The following is a 17,930-nucleotide window of genomic DNA, read 5'->3' on the forward strand; positions in this document are numbered from 1 at the left end:
ATACAGATTAACTGAATCAGATCAAGTATGGGATGCCCAAAATATATATCAATTAAAAAAAAAAATTATACTCTCTGTCTCTCTGTCTCTGTCTCTCTCTCTCTGTGTATATATATATATATATATATATATATATATATATATACTGTTGGGAGCCAATGGCTTTTGCCCAGGTGTCTCTCCCCCCTAAAAGGGCCTCACCCTTAGGCAAAAAGTTCTGAGAAAGGGCGGACCACAGAATGTTCCAACATTGTATATCCTAACAGCAAGACGTTCCTGTTCGTTGAACCAGCCATCCCCCCGTCCCTTTCCCAGACCCAACCCTACTTCTCTTTCTCATGCTTTTTGCTATATAAACTGTGCCCTGAGTGACCTTGACAAGAATCTGCTTGGTCTCGCTCTTCTTTCTCATCTGTTTCTCTTTCAGGCTGGGTTCCCCTCGACCCCCCCAAATAACTGAGTCCCGCTGGATGGGACACTATACACACACACACACACACACACACACACACACACACACACACACACATCCACACATCCACACACACGCACACATATATATGTTTGTGTATGTGTGTGTGTTTGTGTGTGTGCGTGTGTGTGGATGTGTGTGGATGTGTGTGGATGTGTGTGTGTGTGTGTGTATATAGTATATAAAAAAGTATTACACACTGCTTTACTCATAACAGCCCCATGAGGGAGGGAGGTCTGGTAATTGAATACTCATTTTATTGATGAGAAAATGAAGCTTAAGGAGATGTATTAATTAACTTGTCTATGGATGTACTGAGCCAGAACCCAAGCCCAAATCTCTTGCCTTCAAAAGTTATGCCTCTATCACTATACCATGATTCCACTCAGTTGTGTATTAGAATCTTTATTCCAAGGTTATAACCAAATGAATGTATTTGAAAATACTGTCTTATTTAAAAAGTTTCTGTGTCTTATTTACCTATGGCATGGCAATAATACCATATAGCAAGAAAAGTGCTTATTTTTGCTTGCTCTTCCTTCAACATTTTTGATGTTACATCCTCAAAATATTTCCAATGACCTTGGTCTTAGGTTGAATCATCAAGAGAGAAAAATATCCAGAATCCCTTATGTTCCTATATTAGATCATCATAGGCTGTCATAGCATGACATTACATATTTAATATCTCTTCTAGACAACTCTATAAATGTTTTCAGAGAAGGTACCTACCTTCACTGGTAGAGGATGTTTCTTCATTGAGGAGTTCCTTACACTGATGAAATCACAAGTCCAGTCCGAAGACTGGCACATACAAAAGGTTAAGTGGTTTGATACCAGTTAACTAAATCATTCATAACTAATTATGCCATATTTATTCACTAGTGACAGAGTCAACTTTTTCTGGTCAGACACAGAGACTAATGAAAATAATTCTGTGAATAATTAGAATATTCTCTCTTATTTGACAAAACCTACTGGCAATATTGGAAAATAATGTCAGAAATTTAGCATAGAGCCCATACCAAGATAAGGTCAAAATGGATTTAGGCAGAAAGGGTGATGATGTAAGCAAATTAGGACTGCAAAGGATAATTAAACTATCAGATCTTTGGAGAAGGGAAGAATTTAAGGCCAAAGAAGCACTAGAGAATAGTATGAAATTCAAAATGGATAATTTTGATTATATTATATTAAAAAGGTTTTGCACAAACAAAATCAATGCATCAAGATTAGAAGGGAAAATGAAAGCTAGAGGTGGAAGGAATTATGGCCAGTGTTTCCAATAATAGCCTCATTTCTAAAATTTAAGAAAAAAAGCTCTCTAATGGTACAGAGGCCATTCATAGAAATAATATTTCACAAATGAAATTTACTTCAGGCTCCTTTGGAAACCACATGATTCCTATATTCATCTTTTTCTCCTGTACAAAAAGCTGCAGGAAAACCAAAATGTATTCCTTCTATCTATATAAACATTGTCTCAATGGGCTATCTACTAAACATAATACTAAAAATTTTACATGCCATATAAGAGAAGACATCTATTTGAAATGTTTTATTCTATTAGAATCCAGAGGTATGAAAGAGTTTAGAGAAGAAAAGGTTTACAAAACTTCCTAAGTTGTCTGACCTAGTCCTAAGAAGAATTTATTTCAATATTTATTTAGTTTATGATTAAAATGCTAATTGCTATTATCAATATCGTGTCTTTGGTTTTGGAGAAATTAATATTTGTGTATTTTATCCATAAATGACCTTTTTAAAATTCCTTGACAGATTCTTCTCCCTTTTGACTTCTAAACATTTCTGGTCTATCATGAAAAGATTGTCAAAGGGAAGCTGGGAAGGCAGCTTATGTAATCATGAGACATATTGCAAAGAAGAAAAAAAAATATTGTTATTTGTTCCAACTAAACTTGAGGGGAAAATCTAATGTAAAGGGATTCAAATAATTTCAGATGAACTTGGAAGTCAGTGAAATTATTATTCATATTGTATTCCAGACAAATCCAAAAACAAAAAATGGAGAAACCCTAAAAGGCTCTAAATCAATGGCAAGGAACCAAACTTCACAACCTGAAATGTGGTGAACTTTTCAATTTTAACCTTGAGAAACACCTAACTTCTCAGATGACAAAATCATCACTGAGGAATAGGTCAGTCAGTGCTCAAGGAATACATGATAAACACAACGAACATCATGATAGACATTTAGTCAAACATGAACATTTTAAATCTATGTCTCTTTTTTCCTCCTTCCCAACCTGTTCTCTTTCTCTCTGTCTCTATCTGTCTGTCTGCCTGACATTAAAGTACAAGACATCTAATCCTATTCTCTGACCTGCAAGTGCAAGGTTAAGCTTTTGTAATTCACTATGGATTTATGCAGAGATAGAAAATACATCTCTCTTTCATATTTAATTTTACCCCTCATTTCTCCTTCTACCTCCCACCACCATTAAAGTAGTCAAGAGTATATTCTCTCCTTGGCTTAACTGGAAAAAGAAGACACAATGCTGTTCACTTTGAAAATGAAGAATGAAGAGGACAAATTGCTTCTTCACTTCAAGACAGAGAAAATCTCTCAAGGGGAAAATAAAAACAATTAAAAACATCTTAGAAGGTTTCACATTACACTATACTTTACACTATACTCCAAATATACAGAAAAAAACATTTCTTTTCTTACTTAGGTTTTAGCATAGTTTGAATCTCATTATAATTATTTATAAGATTTAGGAAATATCACATACTTTTTTTGAAAACCTATATTGGATATGTGTATGGATGTTTTCTTTGAAAAAGGAATTAAATTTTACAAACAATCCATGCCAAATATATTATCTGTTCTAGTAGAGTAGAGAGAGTCTATAAAATACTGATGATAATGAAAATCCACTGCCATAGGCTGACTGCACTGCCTTGATTATAAAGCAATAGACCAGAAGAGAAATTAAAGCCAAAGGTAGAGGATACTCTAAAAACTCCAGAACCTAACAAGATCTGGCTATATCTACCCAAAACCTGAAGTGACTCAGCACAGACCACAGCACAGCTGAGCAGTGGCAATCTGTGGCATGGGGCTCTAGGAGGCAGTCACTAATCTGCATGGCAGGGGGGCACATCCCGGAGCAGCCTCTAATCTGCACAGTGGGGGGCTTGGCCTGGGGCAATAGAACTTCTGCAGCATGATTGTGTTTGCCTGGGCAGAGACATTTTCAGTGCTGGACTATTCCCTGGGCAACTGATAATAGCCACAGCCTGACAGCTGGCTTTGGTTTGGGATAGTAACACTTTCTCTGCTCAGCCTCTAGGCCCAGGACAGACACTAATCCACAAAGCAGGGGTTCTTCATTGGGGACTTCCGCACCTGGCAAGTGCAGGCCTGAGTCACTTCCAGTGACACCTCCAACCTTTTCCCAGAGTACTCCCATACCTTGATGCTCTTTGCAGCCCATTGGCAATGATCCCTATTATGCAGAGGAAGCTGGTAACCTCCTTGACCTGAAGACAAACCCTATAGGCTTTAAAAAAAAAAAAAAAAAAGTCAAAGTCAAAGGACGATTGATAACTTCTATACAGAAAGAGAGCAGGTTTTCAACCCCAAGGAGACTAATAGCAAACAGTCTCCAGATGTAACCTGGCCTCCATCACACAAATATCTCTTGGAAGAGACTATTTAAAATTAAATTAAATTAAATTAATTTAAATTTAAAATTAAATAAAATTAAAATTCTCTTAAAAGAGAACTAGAAGAAAAATGGGGAAAGGAAAGAGAAGCTATGCAAGAGAGTAACAACTTCCTGAAATGTGACTTGGAAAAGGTAAAGAACATTCAGGAAAGTAGGATTTGTGAACTGGGAAAGATAAAGCACTCCCAAGAAAGTAGGATTTGTGAATTGGAAAAAAATTAGTGAAATGGAAAAGAATTCCACAGAGCAAAACAACTCATTTAAAAACCGAATTGGACATACACAAAAAGAAGTAAAAAAGCTAATGAAGATAATAACTCATTAAAAATTAGAACTGAACAAATAGAAATGAATGATTCATTGAGACACCAAGAATCAGTCAAGTAAAACCAAAAAAATGAAAAATTAGAAAAAAAAAAAAAAAAGAACATTAAATATCTTCTTTGAAAAACAGCAGACCTGGAAAATAGATCTTGGAGAGATAATATGAGAATTATTGGACTTCCTGAAAATTATGATGAAAAAAAGAACTTAGATACTATTTTACAGGAAATCATCAAAGAGAACTGCCCAGATGTAATAGAACCAGAAAGTAAAATATGTATTGAAAGGATTCATCAAGCATCTTCTGACAAAGACCCTAAAATAAAAACTCCACAGAATATTGTGGCCAAATTTCAGAACTATCAGACTAAGGAAAAAATATTACAAACAAGCAGGAAAAAACAATTCAAATACCAAGGTGCCACAATAAGGGTCATTCAAGATCTGGCTGCCTCCACATAAAAGAATTGAAGAGCCTGGAATCTTATATTCTAAAAGGCAAAAGAATTTGGAATGCAGCCAAGAATAAACTAACTAGCATACTACTTAGCATTTTCTTCCATGGAAGAAAATGGACATTTAATGAAACAGATGAATTCCATTTGTTTCTAAGGAAAAAAACAGATCTAAACCAAAAATTTGTCTAACCATACGATTCAAGAGAAGCAGAAAAAGGTAAAAGGAACTTTTGAGAACTGTATTTCTGTTGTGGAAATAGATAAAGACCACATGTATCATTTGATTTTACGGATATAACATAAAAAGGGAAGTAGAAATGGAAAGGGGACAGTGTCTGAAAAAGGGAAAAGGGGAGATAAAAAGAGGGAAACAACATCCAACAAAGAGACAAAGGAAATTTATCATATCTGAGGGAATTTAGAGAGGGGGAGAAACACTGTGTGAATCTTACTCTCATCAGAGTTAACTCAAAGAGAATATAATTGACATATTTGTTTTACAAAGAATCTTCTCTCACCTCATTAAAAAGTGGGAGAGGAAAAGGGGAAAGGAAAAGAGTAATAAGGGATGAGTACAAGAAAGGGAAAGGGATTCAAAGGGAAGAGGGAGGGGTCCTAAAGAGGGAGAGCTGAGTGACCCAAGTGGAACCCACAAGTTTAATACTGGCAACAGGGCTAAGGGGGGGAGGGGCAAGAAAAAGAAAAGCATATTCTGGGGATAATATGATGGCAAGAAATAGAGAATTAGTAATTTTAACCATCAATGTGAATGGGATGAACTCTCCCCTAAAGTGGAGGCAGATAGCAGACTGGATCAAAAGTCAGAACCCTACAATATGTTGTTTACAGGAAACACATTTAAAGCAGAGAGATACATACAAAGTAAAGGTAAAATTATGCTTCTGGTGAAGTAAAAAAAGCAAGGTATCCATCTTTATCTCAGATGAAACAAAAGCAAAATTTGATCTAACTAATAGAGTTGAAGAAGGAAATTATATCTTGCTAAAGGGTACCATATACAATGAAGCAATATCAATACTAAACATATATGCACCAACTGGAATAGCATCTGACTTTCTAAAGGAGAAGTTGAGAGAGTTGAAAGAAGAAACAGACAGCAAAACAATAATAGTAAGAGATCTCAACCTTGCACTCTAAGAATTAGATAAATCAAACCACAAAACAAATAAGAAAGAAATTAAAGAGGTAAATAGAATATTAGAAGAAATAGGTATGATAGGTCTTTGGAATATTATTGTTCTGTAAGAAATGATTAGCAGGATGATTTCAGAAAGGCCTGGAGAGACTTACATGAACTGATGCTGAGTGAAAATATACTTCAACAACAATACTATATGATGATCAATTCTGATGGACGTGGCCCTCTTCAACAATGATATGATCCAAATCAGTTCCAACAGAGCAGTAATGAACTGAACCAGCTACACCCAGGGAAAGAACTCTGGGAGATGACTATGAACCACTACATAGAATTCCCAATCCCTCTATTTTTGTCTGCCTGAATTTTTTATTTTCTTCACAGACTAATTGTACACTATTTCAAAGCCTAATTCTTTTTGTATGGCAAAATAACTGCTTGGATATGTATACATATATTTTATTTAACTAATACTTTAACATAGTTGCATTGGTAAACCTGCCATATGGAGGAAGGGATGGGGGTAAGGAGGGGAAAAATTGGAACAAAAGATTTTGCAATTGTCAATGCTGAAAAAATATCTATGCATATATCTTGTAAATAAAAACCTATAATAAAAAAAAGACACATATACTACAAAATGATTTTAGGGGCAGCTAGATAATGCAGTGCATGAGTACCAGCCATGAAGTCAGGAGGAGTTTAAATCTGGCCTCAGAAGCTTAACACTTCCTTTCTTTGTGACCCTGGGCAAGTCACTTAACTATAGTTGCCTCAGCAAAAGAAAAAAAATGGGATCTAGGTGTAACCCAAATGGGGGTAACAAGGTTTCAAGTTCACATAAATAAGCACTCACATTAATTAATGTCTATAAATAGAAAATGGCCTCGATTTTATTCTGTAGAAAATTCAGAAATGCAGAGTGCTAGATTTTATAACAGATGGAGAAAATACTTGGGATACTTCACATCTTCTCAGAAGTTAAAAAACAAATAGAAAAATACTTAAGAAATTCAAACAGATATAGAAAAAAACATCTATATGATAGTTCCCTTCAGGAAAAAGGGAACCCAGATTTAACATTGTGGCATTGTTCCTAAAATTGTGATGAATACCATTTTTCACCTGGCTTCTACTTTTGTCAAAAAATTAAAATGGCTAAAATGGCTGTCTCTAAAATTCCTATGATTATACAATTATAAAATCTAATGTTTTTTCTGTCCTGCAGAGAGAGATGAAGAAGTATGAGATTTAAAAAGAGACCATTAAGGTGTGTGCCATTTCCTTCAATCATTCTATCAGAGCATGCATTTATTAAGCTCAATATGTATCAAGTGCTATGCTGAGTTTAAAGGAAATAAAGAAAAAAAACAAAAACTTCTCATTCCTCTCATGTTCTAATAATTTTATTTGAATAAATTGGAAAGGTAACAATTAGCAAAACTTCAATCAAATACAAAAAAATAAAATACAATTAGTGAAATGGAAAAAAAAAAATCCAAGGAATAAAACAACTCCTTTTAAAGTACATTTGGTGGGGCAGCTAGATGGTACAATACAGTACCAGCTCTCAAGTCAAGAGGACCTTAGTTCAAATTTGGCCTCAGACACTTCCTAGCTGTGTGACCCTAGGCAAGTCACTTAACAATTGCCTCAGAAAAAAAGAAAAAAAAAAAAAACATATTTGGCCAAATACAAAAGGAGGTTAAAAAGCTAAGAGAAGAAAATAATTCACTAAAAATAAAAATTGGACAAATGGAAGTGAATGGATTAATGAGACATCAAGAATCAGTCAAACAAAACAGAAAAAAAAGAAAAGAGAAGAAATATAAAATATTTTACTGGAAAAACAACTGATGGGAAAATATATCCTGAAGAAACAAAATAGAAATTATTGGGCTACATGAAAATCACAATGAAAAAAGGAGCCTGGACAACATCTTTCAAGAAATTATAAATGAACACTGTCCTAATAGTCTAGAAGCAGAGGGTAGAATAGCCACTGAAAGAATCTACTGATCACCCCCTGAAAGAAAATGAAAACTCTAAGGAATATTTTAGCTAAATTCCAGACTTATTAGATCAAGGAGAAAATACTACAACAGCCAGAAGGGGAAAAAAAAAATCAAATAATGAGGAGCCACAATCAGGATTATCCAGGAGCTGGCAATTTTCAAAGATCAAAGGATCTGGAATATGATATTCCAAAGGGGAAAGGATCTGGGACTACAGACAAGAATCAACTACCCAGTAAAACTCATCCCAAAAAAATGAATGGTTGAAACAAACAAACAAGCAAAAAACCCTAGAAACAACTGATAATTTCATCCAAGAGAATGAAATAATGACATAACATACCAAAATTTATGAGATGCAGCCAAAGCAGTTCTTAGGGAAAATTTTATATCTCTAAATGTTTACATGATTAAAATAGAGAAAGGGGAGATTGATAAATTAAGCAAGCAACTAAAGAAGCTAGGGGGAAAAACAAATTAAAAACTCTCTGTTAAATACCAAGTTAAAAATTATGAAACTCAAAGGAGAGATTAATAAAATTGAAACTAAGAAAACTATTGAACTAATAACAACAAAACTGAGTTAGTATTATGAAAAAGACAATAAAATAGATTTTTTTTGCTAACTTTATTAGAAAAAAGTAAAGAAGAAAAACAAATCACCAATGAAATGAAGAGTGAACTTTCCACCAATAAAGAAGAAATTAAGGAATGATTAGAAATTATTTTGCCCAACTGTGTGCCAGCAAGTCTGATAATATAAGTAAAATAAAGAAATACTTTCAAAAATAAAGATTATCCAGATTAACAGAAGAGAAAATAAATTACTTAAATAATCTCATTTTAGAAAAAAGAAATTAAACAAGCTATTAATGAATACCCTAAGGAAAAACACCCAGGGACAGATGGATTTACAAGTAAATTCTACCAAACATTTTAGGAACAACTAATACCAATACTATACAAAGTATTTAGAAAATGAGAGAAGGGAGTACTACCAAATTCTTTTTTTTTGTTTTGTTTTGTTTTTTGTTTTGTTTTTACACAGATAAGATGCTGATACTTAAACCAGGAAGGGCCTACTTAGAGAAAGGAATTTATAGACCAATTTCCTTAATGAATATTAATTCAAAAATCTTAAATAAAATATTAGCAAAGAGATTATAGCAAAATATCACCAGGATAATATACTATGAGAAAGTAGGATTTATACTACAAATTCAGACTGGCTCAATATCAGAAGAATTAGTAACACATTTGACTATATCAATAATCATGCTAACAAATAATATGATTATATCATTAGATACAGAAAGAGATCTGACAAAATACAACATTCATTCCTATTAAAACACACTAGAATATAGAATCAAATGGAGTTTTCCTTAAAAAGGTAATCTATCTAAAACCATCAGTAGGCATCATATATAATGGGGATTAATGAGATGTATACCCAACAAGATAAAACATGAAACAAGGCAGCCTACTATCATCATTACTATTCAATATTGTTTTAGAAATGTTAGCTTTAGCAGTAAAAGAAGAAAAGAAAATTGAAATAGGTAAGGAGGTAATAAAATTATAATACTTTGCACATTATTTAATAATATCCTTAGAGAATACTAGAAAATTAACTAAAAATTACAGGAAAAAATTAACAATTTTAGCAGTTTCAGTATATAAAACAAACTCACATAAGTCATTGACATTTCTATATGTTATAAACAAAGTCCCACAGCAAGAGATACAAAGAGAAATTCCATTAAAAATAACTGTAGTTGATTAAAAAAAAAAAAAAAAATTGGGAGTCTTTCTGCCAAGACAAATCCAGGAATTATATGAACACAATAACAAAACATTTTCCACACAAAGAAAGTTAAATCTAAACAATTGGAAGAATATCAAGGGCTGATGGATAAGCCAAGCTAATATAATAAAAGTGACAATTCAATTTATTCAGTGGCACAGCAATCAAATTTCCAATAATTTTATAAAATTATAAAAAATAATAACAAAATACATCAGGCAAAATAAAAAGGGAAGAATTTTGAGGAAATTAATGAAAAAATGCAAACAAAGGTAGCCTAACTGTACTACACTTAAAACTATATTATAAAGCAACAGTTATCAAAACCATCTGGTACTGGTTATGAAATAGAGTAGTAGATTAATGGAATCAGGTTCAGATGACAAACTGTCAATGACTATATTAATTTAGTGTTTGATAAATCCAAAGACTGGGATAACAATTCACTATTTGGCAAAAAATTGCTGGGAAAAATAGAAAATGATAAGACAGAAGCTAGGCACTGATCTACACCTAACACTCTATCCCAAGATAAGGTAGAAATTGATTCATGATTTAGATATAAAGGGTGATAGTATAAGCAAATTGGAAGAACAAGGGATAGAGTATCTCTCAGATCCATTGAGAAGGAAGGAATATATGATCCATGTACTATATTCATAATGTATTAAGGAAAAAAATGAAATGAAAAATGGATAATTTTGGTTATAGTAAATGAAAAAGTTTTTGTATAAACAAAACCAATGCAGACAAAATTAGAAGGGAAGAAGAAAACTGTGGAAAATGTTTTTATATGCAAGGGTTCCAAAAAAGATCTCATTTCTAAAATATAAGAGAATTAGATCAAATTTCTAAGAATTCAACCTCTTCTCTAATTAATAAATGGTCAAAGGATATGAACAATTTTTAGGTGAAGAATTTAAAGCTATTTCTAATCATATAAAATGCTCTAAATCACAATTGATTAGAGAAATGCAAATTAAGACAATTCTGAAGTAACACTTTACACCTCTCAGATTGGCTAAGATGACAGGAAGAAATAATGATAAATGTTGGAAGGCATATGGGAAAATTGGCACCAATACATTGTTGGTGGAGTTGTGAACTTTCTTGAGAGCAATTTGGAACTATATCCAAAGGGCTATCAAACTGTGCATACCCTTGGATCCAATAGTGACTCTACTGGGTCTGTATTCCAAAGTGACCATAAAAAGGAAGAAAGGACTCACATGTGCAAAAATGTTTGTAGCAGCCCTTTTTGTAGTGGCAAGAAACTGGAAACTGAGTGGATGCCCATCCATTGGGGAATAAATGAATAAGTTATGATATATGATTATATGACATATAAGGAATATAAGGAAATAAGGATATACGGAATAAGGATCAGAAATGATCAGCAGGTTGATTTTAGCTAGTCCTGGAGAGACTTACACATACTGATGCTAAGTGAAGTGAGTAGAACCAAAAGTACTTTGAAAAATAACAACAAAATTATGTGATGGTTAATTATTATGAGCCAGAACTTGAAACAAGGTGCTTATGTACTTAGTTCACACCTTTAAAGGAATTCACACATTGGAGTTCACACCTTTGGAGAGCACATATAGACTGGGGACTTCCAGGAGATTCACAACTAAGATTGACTTATGAGAGATTAACAAGTCAGAAACCCACAAGCCCATTCTCTGGAAGAAGAAGTCAAGATTTATTCCAATTTCTACCTTTGTGCTAGCTGAAGACATTCGGAGAGAGTTCTTGGAACCAAGGAGAAAGATAGGCCTCTACTAAAGCTAACTGGGCCTCAGGAAAAGAATCAAGATTTTGAAGGACACAATAAAGGATCTGGACTTTAATACCTGGCTCCATTTGGGATTATAACTCTGAACTAAAACTAAAACTAAGGCTGCCTCCAGAAGCTCCCCAAGAAACCTGCTCCCAGAGAACATTACAATTTAGAGAACTTTACAGTTAATTGTGATGGACTTTTTTTTTTTTTTTTTTTTTTTAGCAATGAGATGATTCAGGTCAATTTCAATAGACTTGTGGTGGAAAGAGCCATCTGCATCCAGAGAGACTGTGGGGACTGAATGTGGATCATAATCTAGTATTTTCACCTTTGTTGTTGTTGTAGTCATTTGCTTGTTTGTTTTTTCTTTCTCATTTTCCTCATATTGAGCTGAGTTTTCTTCTGCAGCATGATAAATGATAAATATATTTAGAAAAATTGTACATGTTTAACCTATACTGGATTACTTTCTATCTAGCAGGTGGAGAGGGAGCAAAATTTGGAAGACAGAATTTGTTGAAAACTATCTTTGCATGTATTTTGAAAAACAAAAAGCTTTTATAAAATACTTTATAACAATGCATTCTTTAAGAGCAAAGACTATCTTGTCTTATTTAAGTCTTCAGTGTCTACCGCTACCAAAGGAACTGCTCTGTACAGGTTAAGTCTATAATAACTCCTTGTTGTACTTAATTATATTACCAACTAATACTTGTACAGTCTATTTGCAGATTTTTCCTTGAAATTTTTGTCCAGATTTAGATATTAATTTGACATATTAAAACAAATTTTGTATTTTAAATTTTTTATCCTTTTTGAATAAAATCCTTTTAATCATATGTTGTAGAGGAAATGGATAAAAAAATCTGTGTGCTATGAGTGGGGAAGAAACACCTCAAAAAAGTAACTTTAAAATTTAAAGAAAGGGAGCTACAACATATATAAATATACATCCTTAGTCAGCATTTTATTCAATGGTAGGAAAATCCTACAAATTTTATAGAGTAGAAAGACTCTGTTGTCTTGAAGACCTTTTATTCAAATTAAATGGTTTTATGTGATTGACTAGTAAGGAAATGTCTTGCCCAGAAAAAAAACAAAAACTGATTTTGGAAACTCCTTAAGGAAACAAAGTTTAAAAGCAACAGTTCTTAAGTTTAAGGCATTCTTATTCCAAATCATCTGACATTCTGTCTCTATTCCTCAAATTCCTAAATAAGGAATTTGATTAGTTTCTGGTTTGTCACTTGCAATATTGTTTCAAGCCTGTGTAAGGCCCTATATATCTGTATGTGTATATGTGTGTATTTGTTGTTATTGTTGTTGTTCTGTGGAGTTGCTATTTATCACACTACTGTCCATAAACTGAGATAAATTGAGATTTTGTACTTTCCACTTTGCTTCTTTTTCCTACTAATCACTAATCAAAGGACAACAGAAATATTTTAATTTTGCAGGAATATTCTAGACAATTAGGTGGTACAATGGATAGAGTACTGAACTTGGAATTAGAAAGGTTCATCTTTTGAAGAAATTAAAGCCATCTACTTAAATGAAAATGTGCTCAAAATCACAGTTTCTTAGAAAATGCAAATTAAAACAGCTCTGAAGAATCATCTCACAACTATTAGATAGGGATAAAATGACAGGAAAAATAAAGATAAATACTAGAAGGAATGTGGGAAACCTGGGACATGGAGATATTGTTTCTGGAGTTATAAATTAATCCAACCACTCTGGAGAAAAATTTAGAATTATGCCCAAAGGGTTATCAAACTGTGTAAACCTTTTTATCCAGCAGTGTCACTATTGTGTCTATGTCCCAAAGAGATAATAAAACAGGAGAAAAACATCCACATGTGCCAAAATGTTTTCAATGGCAAGGAATTGAAAAATGAGTGGATATCTATCAACTGGGGAATGGCTAAATAAGTTATAGCATAAGAATGGAATGGAATATTATTTTTTCTATAGGAAATTATGAACAGGCTGATTTCAGGAAAGCCTGAAAAGGTTTACATGAACTGATGCTGAGTGAAGAAAGCACAACAAGAAACACATTATCCACAGCAACAACAAGATTGTGGGATGATCAATTATGAGAGATTTGGCTCTTCTCAGCAATTCAGTGATCCTAGACAATTCTACCAAACAGTGGATGGAAAACTGCATCCACATCCAGAGAGAGAATTATGAATATGGAATACACTTTAAAAGTCTAGTTTTTTCACATTTTTCCTTGTTTTTCTTTTCATGTTATTTTTCCCTTTTAGTCTGTTTTTCTCCCCCAATGTGACTCATATGTATATATATGTAAAAAAAAAAAAAATGTACATGTGAACCTAAAAAAAAATAGAAAAAAAGAAAGAAATGATGAACAGGAATGGTTTCAGAAAAGCTTGGAAAGACTTACATGTACTGATGCTGACTGAAATGAGCAGAACTAAAAAACACATTTTACACACTATTAGCCAAGAGTATATGATGATAACATACATCAGCAATTCAGTGATCCAAGGCAATTTCAATAAATTTTGGAAGGAAAATTGCCAAATGCATCTAGAGAAAGAGCTATGGAGACTCAATGTGAATCAAAACATGCCATTTTCATCTTTTTCTCTTCTTTTTTTTTTTTTTTTTTTCCTTTCAAGGTTTTTTCCCTTTCAAGGTTTTTTCCCTTTTGTTGTTATTTTTATTTCTTAACATGACTCATATGAAATATGTTAAAAATGAATGTACATATATAACCTAAAAAATAAAATTTATAATAAAAAAGGTCATCTTGTTGAATTTAAATTCAGCTTCAGACACTAATTGTGTGATCATGGACCAATCACCTTAACCTATTTGCCTCATTTTCTCATTTGTAAAATATGATGGAGAAGGAAATGACAAACTATTTCAGTATCTTTGCAAAGAAGACTCCAAAAAAGATCATCAAGAATCAGATGCTACTGAAACAACTCAAACCCTTCCCCCAAAAAAGGCTTCTAGGGCCTCTAGGTTGAGTAATCCCTTAGCAATATACAAACCACAATATTTTAGAACTGAACTCTGTAAACAGAGGAAACTAGTTGTAATGTTCTGATTGTCTCTCAGTTGTAATCTTTCTCTGGGAGGAGGTTTCTTTTCTGTATAATCTTTTCCTCTATGAGCAGGTTTCTTGGGAGGCTTCTGGAGCCTCCAGCCAGCCTCTTCTTCTTCCTGAATCCTAGCTCTGAATCTCCTCCAGCTCTTGTCCTTCCCCAGTCCAGACTGCTCTCCAAACTCAATGTTGCCTCTTTTTATCCTCCCAGAGAATGGGCATGGGATCATACAAGGGCTTCTGGGAAGAACTACTTCAACCAATGAGCTTGCTCCTCCTAGAATTTCTAAGGTGTAAACTCCCTTTAAAGGCCCAAACCAAAGGTCTGAGCCAGAGAACTGTCAAGTCAACCTGAGTTCTCACCTTGTAATTGTCCAGACCACCTGAATTCTCACCTTGTCACTGTCCAGACAACCTGAGTTCTCACCTGGTAATCCTAACAACTAGTAACTTAAAAACATTGTTTTAAAGAGAAAAACAATGAGCTTTAAAGCTTGTCAAGCATGTAACATATATAATCTCATTTGAGCCCTAGAAACAACCCTGGGAGATGAGGCAACTATGATTCAGAAAATGCCAGTGAATTTCTCATAAAAATAAAGTGACAGAAGTAAGATCTGAATTCTTATTCTTAGGTGCTTTCTGCTACTAACAGTTTCTTATGAAATAAATAGTTTCTGCTAATTCATAGAATTGAAAGGGATCTTAAAGGTCATTAAGTCCCCAGTTTCTTAAAATATGGTTTGTGGCCCCATATGCTAACTGAATGTGCAGGTCATAAATAATGATTAAATATCAGTAAAACTTGGTGTTGTATACCTATTTTATATACCTATGTACACACATTCATGTATAATTTTATCAGAAAAAAAGTGATAATGAATGGGAAAAGTTTAAGAAGTACTGATTAGCCTAACTTTCTATTTAAAGTAAGAATTTCTTTTTAATAATAATGCTGATGTGCTCCTTCAATTTCTTAAAAAAACTTTAAAGTTTTAAAAGATAACTAATCATTTGTGCAATCTCTTCCTTTCCTGGATAGTGATGATTAATAAAGTTGTTTTTAATTCAGAAATAGTATTTAAATTCATAGTGCTAAAGATGCTATACTGCTTACTTTTTGTTGTATGTCACTTAACACTTTAGTATTGTGAAATCCTTAGTCAGGGATCATAGATCACAATGGATCACTAAAGCTTTCCTTTAATTAATGGTACACATTCCATATTCATTTGAATATTTGATTAGAATTTTCAGTACTGAACAAAATTATACTGAATGAAAGTCTCAAATAAAATGCTTACATATACTCAAAACAATTCTAAGCAATCATATATAAGCATCTTTGTTGAAAATATACCAACAATTTTTCCATTCCGTTGTTCTGTGAAGAACATTTTATTATTTGTTTTATATCTTTTATACATGTATTTTCCTCATAGATATCTTTCTTCTTTCAGTGCCAGTTGTTAAGCAAATGGTTTTACATCAACTGCTTAAAATTATTTTGTCATTATTACATCATATTTTTATCTACTGATGTTTTATTGTGATTTTGTTTTTATTCTCAACATTATCGCTGGACTGCAGCAAGCTCTGTCCTATTCTCCACTATTTCTAGCACTCTGTCCAAGTTCATGTTCATTGTTCCTATGATACTACCTATCCATTTTATCCTCTTCCAAACCCTTTTCCTTTTTTTAATTCAGTCTTTCAATGCCATATAATAGTGTGAGAGTGTTTCCCAAGGTTGTTGGAAATTTTTTTCAAGTACAACATAATTTATCTAGGAAATTCTATCAACTCTAAAAAGAAAAGTGATTTGTTCATGAGTTCAGTGAAAGGGCTATTATTCCATGTTCAATTTGAAGAAAGTAATCAGTAAAACCATAATAATAATTAAGCACAAGTTGATGGTGATTTTTTTTTTAATCCATAGTGTCAGTTTATGAAGCTATCTAGTAAAGTTTGATTAAACTATCTAATAAGGTCTGATAAGGCTTCAGTATGCAACAGTGGAAAGGATATTCAAGATGATAAATCACTTTAAAAGATTTTCTTATGTTTTATGTATTACTTCACAAATCTGTTTTCTTTATTGTTTTGATTATTTATTATAAAGGACAAACTGTAGATGGTAAATAATTTACTATGTATTATATTATATTTGTATACCTGCTATACATATCTGTCTGGATGTCCAGCAGGATTCTGAAAATCACCATCTTTAAAATGGAAGTAGTAGATCCACCATGTATTTTGAATTATTCTTTTGTGTAAGGTACAATATTTGAACTGAGAGAGTCAGATGATCTCTTTCAAAGGACTCACTGACACAAAGCAGCAGAATTGTATTACAATATACTCCTAATCTATGTGCTTGTGCAGTACAGAAAGGAATGTAAGCACTGTGGTCTTGCTTTATTAACTGATTAGATTATGTCTGGAAAATCAATTTTAAGAGATATGTCTTTTTTAGTTTCATATGTCCATAAGAATATAAGCCCAGCCACATTCCTTCACAAGCAATCAAAATAATTTCAAAGGAAATTTATTTTTTGGATCTATAAGAAGTAACTCCCAAGAAAAATCTATTAATGCAGTAGTAAGGCTTATTCTACTCTGAAATTTTCATAAGACTTTAAGGCAACATAATTTATAGGTTTTGGTTACATTCATCTATTAAAAATAAGATTTAAAGTCTTGGTTTAATATACTTTTCATATATATATATATGTATGCATGTATATATATCTGCATATATATGTATGTATGTATATGTATATATCTGCACATATCTAAAGGTAGAAGATAGTTTATTGACATAAAGAAAAAAGTCTTAAAGGAGATAATTAATGAATTGTACATTATTCTATTGATACTGAAAGAGAAGATACCATGACAGATTGTAAATATATACTACTCACAATAAGAACAGCCATAGACTTCAATTCTCAGCCCAATCCGACCTTCTCCATTCCAGTCTAAGGGCACTATGCGTACATAACGGGCAATGACTGGGTGTTGCAAATCATGGCGGACTACACCATCAGAGTTTATATTTCCTGGAAATGCCTGAAAGACAAAAAAAAGATGAGGAAAGCCTTGAATTTTCCAAAATAATATACT

The 17,930-nt window shown here is 32.9% G+C and overlaps 1 protein-coding gene across 1 annotated transcript in view; it reads right to left on the minus strand.

Moving 5' to 3' along the window:
* Positions 1–17,930, minus strand: part of CNTNAP2 (contactin associated protein 2) — a 2,674,182-nt gene that overhangs the window by 1,609,913 nt on the left and 1,046,339 nt on the right. The window contains exon 4 of the mRNA XM_074267631.1: positions 17,729–17,876. Coding sequence (XP_074123732.1) covers positions 17,729–17,876 — 148 coding nt within the window. The remainder of the gene's footprint in view (positions 1–17,728; positions 17,877–17,930) is intronic.

This window comes from Sminthopsis crassicaudata, chromosome 5, assembly GCF_048593235.1.
Source record: "Sminthopsis crassicaudata isolate SCR6 chromosome 5, ASM4859323v1, whole genome shotgun sequence".
NCBI classification, from domain to species: domain Eukaryota; kingdom Metazoa; phylum Chordata; class Mammalia; order Dasyuromorphia; family Dasyuridae; genus Sminthopsis; species Sminthopsis crassicaudata.